The sequence below is a fragment of the Manacus vitellinus genome, unplaced genomic scaffold (assembly GCF_001715985.3).
Source record: "Manacus vitellinus isolate BGI_N305 unplaced genomic scaffold, ASM171598v3 scaffold_41_pilon, whole genome shotgun sequence".
In the NCBI taxonomy this organism is placed as follows: domain Eukaryota; kingdom Metazoa; phylum Chordata; class Aves; order Passeriformes; family Pipridae; genus Manacus; species Manacus vitellinus.
This window is the reverse complement of record NW_021940545.1, coordinates 5,488,943-5,494,615: the sequence shown is the minus strand read 5'-3', so window position 1 is coordinate 5,494,615 and position 5,673 is coordinate 5,488,943. Positions and strand designations below refer to the sequence as shown.

Here is a 5,673-nt window from a genome sequence, read left to right as displayed (position 1 = left end):
CAGGGCAAGTTTGGGCCCCCGAAGGATCAACAGCTTTCAAGTGTCTCATCTCGGCCAGGTTCTGTGCAGCCCTCCTGAGCAACATCTCTGATTGCGATGAGACCTTCAACTACTGGGAACCGGTGAGTGGCTTCGTGCCCTTGGGATTTGGCAGCGTGTACCTGGCCAGTGCACATGCAGGTTTATTTAGAAACCCGTGCCAGTCTCTCAGAGAGGAATTTTCGTACTCAGGGATTGGGAGGTGGGAGATGGGAAGCTGTCTGATGCATGTTGATTTATTTCTTGATTTAATCCTCACTGCAGACACACTACCTCATTTATGGGAAGGGGTTTCAGACCTGGGAATACTCCCCAGCCTATGCCATCCGCTCCTACGCTTACCTGTGGCTCCATGCCTTACCAGCCTGGTTCCATGCTCGAGTCCTGCAAACCAACAAGGTAAATCACGTGCGTGGAACCTGCTTTTGTGGGGAATAAACAGTGCCTTTAGTCTGCGTGAAAACAACCGCTTTGTTTGTTGTCGGAGAGTTCGTGTTTACAAAACTCTCCCTGGTTGACAAACACCGACCTCCCTGGGAGGGTTTCGGAGGGTTCGTGAGTTTCCCCCGATGCTTTACAAGCCCGGTTTGTGTCCCGTGCCTTCCTCACGCTCCAACCATGTCTCCTAGGTCCTTATCTTCTATTTCCTCCGATGCTTCCTGGCCTTCCTGAGCTGCATTTGTGAACTCTACTTCTACAAGTGAGTGTTAGAGCCTGTCTGCAGTGAGTGTTTTGAGTGCCATGCACGGGAAATACGCTTTGAAGCTCCTGTGTGGATTGGGCTGCTTAAAAGTGAACCTTGAAAATACGTGTTCTCATGATAACTTAATGGAATACTGGTGAGAATTCCACAATTAGGACAAAACTGTACTCTCAGAGCTGCCACCCACATCTCCACTCCAGCATTTTGCTGACTACACTCGTTTTCTCACCGACAGCAGCAAGCAGGGTGGGAGTGTTGTAGACTGAGCTCTGCTGGAGGAGAGTCTGGTGCTGTGTTTGCTTACCATAGTGAATTTTACTGGAACACATTAATTGTTGCTGTGTGTAATCCATCTGCCAGTGCTGTTTACATCCACTAAAAGCAGTAAATCCTTAACATACAATTATCTTGTCTAAGCTGGGTTAGACTCTGCCTCTTCGTTTGTGATTTTCAGACTGTTACCTCGCATTTTTTCTGTTGGGAATAATCTGATTTTAAGGATCTTTTCTGTGTCCGTTTCCCTCTTGCTTCCTCAGGGCTGTGTGCAAGAAGTTTGGGCTGCATGTGAGCAGGCTGATGTTGGCCTTCCTGGTGCTCAGCACGGGGATGTTCTGTGCTTCTGCAGGTAGGTTTGCTTGTAGCAGTGACTCTGACAGTGACCTTGTCCCTGGAAACCAGAGGCAGGGCCAGAGAGAAGAGAGGCCTCAGCTGTAACAGGTCTCTAACATTGTGTTATGGATCTCTAGTCTGTGTTTGTTGTGGTTGTGTTCTGCTGGAGGTGTTTCTCACGGCAGGTGTGACAGAATAAGTGTTGATTCACATTATGTTTTCTGTGTCGCTCTCTTACATGTTTCAGTTTCCTCTTTGTTTCCTGCTTGTTTCTGTTGCTGCCTCCTGTCTCCTGGCTGTGCCTCTTAAACAGGGGCTTGGCCTGCCTTCCTTGGACATATTTTAACCTAAGGAAGGAGGCTCCTATTTTGGCACTGCCACTTGCCTTTGTGTCCTGTCCCCTCTTTCCCAGCCACTGGGAGGCCTGTGTAAAACCCCTGCTGTAGGTATGGAGTGTGAGGAAGCTGGGCTGACCCCTTTCCTCCCTTGTGCTGCAGCCTTCCTGCCCAGCAGTTTCTGCATGTACACCACGGTGGTTGCCATGACTGGCTGGTACATGGACAAGACCTCTGTGGCAGTGCTGGGGGTGGCTGCTGGAGCCCTCCTGGGCTGGCCCTTCAGCGCAGCTCTGGGGTAAGAAAAGCTGGGGAGTTTTGCACTTTGTCAGATATTTTTTTTGCCTGTTTGGGGAGAATGCAGGGATGGAGAGCTGGAGGAAAAAACTCTCAGGGCCTGCCTGAACCTAGTCCGTGCTACGGGCTTCCATAGCCCGAGTTCTTTACTTCTGGAGGACTTGGGTTGGGAAGATTTCCTGATATTAATACACTGGGAGAGTAAACCCTGAGTTGGATGGCTGGATGTGGAGTAGAAGCAGAGGCCAGTGAAGGGATGGTTCTCTCTCAGCTTGCTTTGGAGGGCAGGAGAACCTGCAGTGGGGAAAGCCAAGGTCTCCAGCTGACAGCTGGTCTCTCTTTCAGGCTTCCTATTGCCTTTGACTTGTTGATACTGAAGCAGAGGTGGAAGAGTTTCCTGAACTGGTGTGTGGTGTCACTGATCCTGTTTTTGGTAAGTGCCTGAAGCAATGCAGAGAGGGAATGGATTGGGCTTGTGACAGGAGGGATGAATTCCGTCAGGAAAATCACATGGAGCTTTAGTGCAGGCCAGCCAAAAGCTCCTGGCACTTTAACTAACAGCTGCTTTCTTCCAGGTGCCCTTGGTGGTGGTGGACAGCTATTACTATGGGAAGCTGGTGGTTGCACCTCTCAACATTGTTTTATACAATGTCTTCACCCCTCACGGGCCTGATCTCTACGGTGAGTTTAAGATAACAAGCCAAGAAGGGAGTTGGGAGTTTTTCTTGCTACTGTGACTCCCCCCCCAGCTCTTGATTGCCAACCCTTTTTCTGATGTACCCTGGAGCAAAAGCTGCCTGCAAGCTCCAAAGGCTGCAGCTCCAGCTTCTGGACACGGGATGTCTCTCTCGAGCTGGGAATCCACAGGCCACTGTCGGGTTTCTCCACGTGAGCTGGTGCTGCTTTTGTTCACTTCCCAGCTCTGCAAACCACCGTGAGGTGTCTCAGTGTCACAGCAGAGGGCTGGCAGTGCGTGGCTGCTGAGTGGGCACAAGGGATACCTGTGTGTGTTTGTGAGATTTGATGGAGTTCCTGGCTGTTGCTCCTCACAGCCAGGGTGCAGAAACCTTGGAAAAGCAGGTGGCAGTGCAGAATCAGTAGTTTTTTCCAGTTCACATTGTGTGTCTGCAGTCCCAAGCCCATGCTGTGCCTTGGGAATCCCTTTGCTCTTTGGCAGTGTGTGGCCTGGGCTTTGCTGGAAAGTGGGATCTGAGGGTGCCATAAGGCAAATATCTGCCTGCAGGGGGTTCCCTGATAACTGTGGGACCCAAATCCCAGCTCTGAGCCTCCAAGGCAGTGCTGGGAGTGCTGTTTGGGAGCTGCCACTGTGCTCAGTTGTCCATGAAGAGTAAGGAAAATATTCCATTTCTTGCAGGGCTCCAGAGGGGCTGGGGGAGACCTCAGGGTTCAGGGTCCCTGCATCATCCCTGTCCTCTGAGCCCAGCCCAGTCTGAGCTGTTCCTGGAGGGGTTCAGCAGTGCTCAGCAGCAGCCAGGCTCTCTCTGGCAGTGCTCTGCAGCCACATTTGCTGGTTCATTGGCAGGGCTGTTCTGGATGGTGCTGAGTGGTGATTTGTCACTTGTGCTGTGGCACAGCAGGGCAGCAGCTGCTTTGCCACGGTTCCTCCTCTCTGCAGGAGGGCTCTGGAGGCTGTTGCTGTGAGTTTTCTATAAGTAAACTCCAGGCCCTGTCTCTCTGATAGGTTTTGGCATGGGCCTGTGCCTGACCTTTTCCACACTGGTGCATGAGTTGTTTCCAGAAGCCTCCAGGGACCAATGTGTTCTGAAGTGTTTTATTCATGGTGACATTCATATAACATCCTCAGGCTAGTTAAAGAGCCTGCTTGAAATTGCTCTTTAATGCAGAGTGGCCAGGACAACGCTGTGTGTTTAGAGAGCCTCGAAACACTGGGGAGAAATAACCCCCCCAGGGGAGGTGAGGGGCTGGCCAGTCCCTCCAGGCTTTGGAGCTGGGATTTCCCAGCTTTCACATGATGGGAGCAGAGTGACCAGCCCCCAGCATCTTCAGTGTTTTGGAGACAAGGTTCAACTTCTTATTTTTCTTTTGTCTTTAGCAATACACTCCTTCTACATAAACACTGGCTGTGTTAGTATTTCCCTGGGGGAATTAGGTTTCTACAGCCAAGGGAGAGCAGTTTCTAAGCCTGATTCTGAGACTTTGTGAGGTTTTTGCCTGCATGTGTTCTAAGAAATCCCAATTTGTGACCAGAGTTTTGCCCCACTTTCTGTGCCTGGAGCCTCAGCTGTGACTTGCAGTGTGATGGCACTTTGGGGAGCTTTGTTCAGCTTGGGCTGTTGATGTGACACCTTTGCTCTGCTGGGTCCTGGTTCTTCAACAGAGTGAAAATAAATGAAAAGCAGCAAGCAAAGTGTTTGTTATACTAGCACTGAATCAGGCTTGCTTAGAATGAGGGCTGTGACTCATGAGCAAATTATTGCAGCTTAGTTACTGCTGAAGAGCTGAGCTGCAGCTCCTGCCTGCACCCAGGCTGGGCCCAGCACAGGGTGGGGCAGCTGAGCCTAAGCCTATTTTACAACTGCACTGCTCTGCCCTCCCCATTGCTGTGGTCGAGGTGGTTTGTCCAGTTCCATCACCTTGGGTGGGAGTTGGATCTCCAGGGTTGCTCCTGGAGCCTGTCAGGTCTCAAAGGACAAAGCATTGCCTGGCTCAGTGCCTGACAGTGCTTCCAGCTGGTTATCCCCATGGAGCCACTGTGCCAGGAGCTGGCTGGGCCACAGTGTTCTTCCCACTGCCTTCATCAGTCCCTCTCCTACAGCTCTGGGGGACACTTGCAGGAACTTCCCTCTCCTGTCCTGCTCTGGAAGCACATTCCCATCACTTCTGTGCGTGGAGAGTTCCTCAGTGTCCCTCCATGCTTGAAGGATGCTGTTCTGGGTCAGGACTCCTCGTGTGCACTGGGGTTTTTCTTTTTTCACGCTGCAGTTCCCTCTCAGTTCACCTTGAGTCGTGTGGATAACAGGAATAAAAGCATTTTGCCCTGGGAGGCATCGAGCCTGAATGGCTCTGAATGGGTGAGTCACCACCACCCAGCCTATTGCTTTTTGCCTGCTGTGCACTGCTCTCCTCTCTCTTTTTCTTTTTCTTTTTTTATTATTTTTTTTCTCCTCTCCAGAGAAGAAAATCCCTCATTGGAGAAGGAGGGAAGGCTCCAGTGCTTAGTTTTTAAGGACAATTCAGTCACACTGCAAAGAAAAAAAATGTGGAGAAAGTAGCCTTTTTCCCTTAAAGCTGTGCTTCCCACCAGCTGATCTCTTTATTAGCAGCATCCCTCAGGGGTGTGTTTGGATTATGGATTATTCATGAAGTGCCCTTCACTCTTGATCCCCAGGCTGCCAAGACTAGAAAGAGCCCATTTCCTTTGCTTTCCACAGGGCAGGTAGAAGGGTGACTGCGTGGTCCCTGCTGCTATCCTTTAAAGATTTGGGGGTTACCTATAACTGCTGTTTGCTTTCAGTGCTAATAACTGAAGGTTTCCTATATGAACCTCATAGAGGTTGCTTGGGCTTGGCCTCAGTGACTCCAGGGATGTTTTATGGCATTCTTGGTGCAGCTTCTGCTCGAATTTGGCTGTGGGAGCTGCAGAGGGTTCAGATGTGGCTGTGGGAGCTGCAGAGGGTTCAGGTTTGGCTGTGGGAGCTGCAGAGGGTT

At 50.8% G+C, this 5,673-nt stretch overlaps 2 protein-coding genes across 2 annotated transcripts in view; both read left to right on the top strand.

The window, feature by feature from the left end:
- FDXACB1 (ferredoxin-fold anticodon binding domain containing 1) overlaps window positions 1–743 on the top strand; it is a 6,920-nt gene extending 6,177 nt beyond the window's left edge. The window contains exons 6-8 of the mRNA XM_029962071.1: window positions 4–122; window positions 304–438; window positions 669–743. Coding sequence (XP_029817931.1) covers window positions 4–122; window positions 304–438; window positions 669–743 — 329 coding nt within the window. The remainder of the gene's footprint in view (window positions 1–3; window positions 123–303; window positions 439–668) is intronic.
- ALG9 (ALG9 alpha-1,2-mannosyltransferase) overlaps window positions 10–5,673 on the top strand; it is a 24,552-nt gene continuing 18,888 nt past the window's right edge. Inside the window, exons 1-7 of the mRNA XM_018078679.2 lie at window positions 10–122; window positions 304–438; window positions 669–739; window positions 1,279–1,367; window positions 1,849–1,984; window positions 2,329–2,416; window positions 2,559–2,664. Coding sequence (XP_017934168.1) covers window positions 1,319–1,367; window positions 1,849–1,984; window positions 2,329–2,416; window positions 2,559–2,664 — 379 coding nt within the window. The 5' untranslated portion in view covers window positions 10–122; window positions 304–438; window positions 669–739; window positions 1,279–1,318. The remainder of the gene's footprint in view (window positions 123–303; window positions 439–668; window positions 740–1,278; window positions 1,368–1,848; window positions 1,985–2,328; window positions 2,417–2,558; window positions 2,665–5,673) is intronic.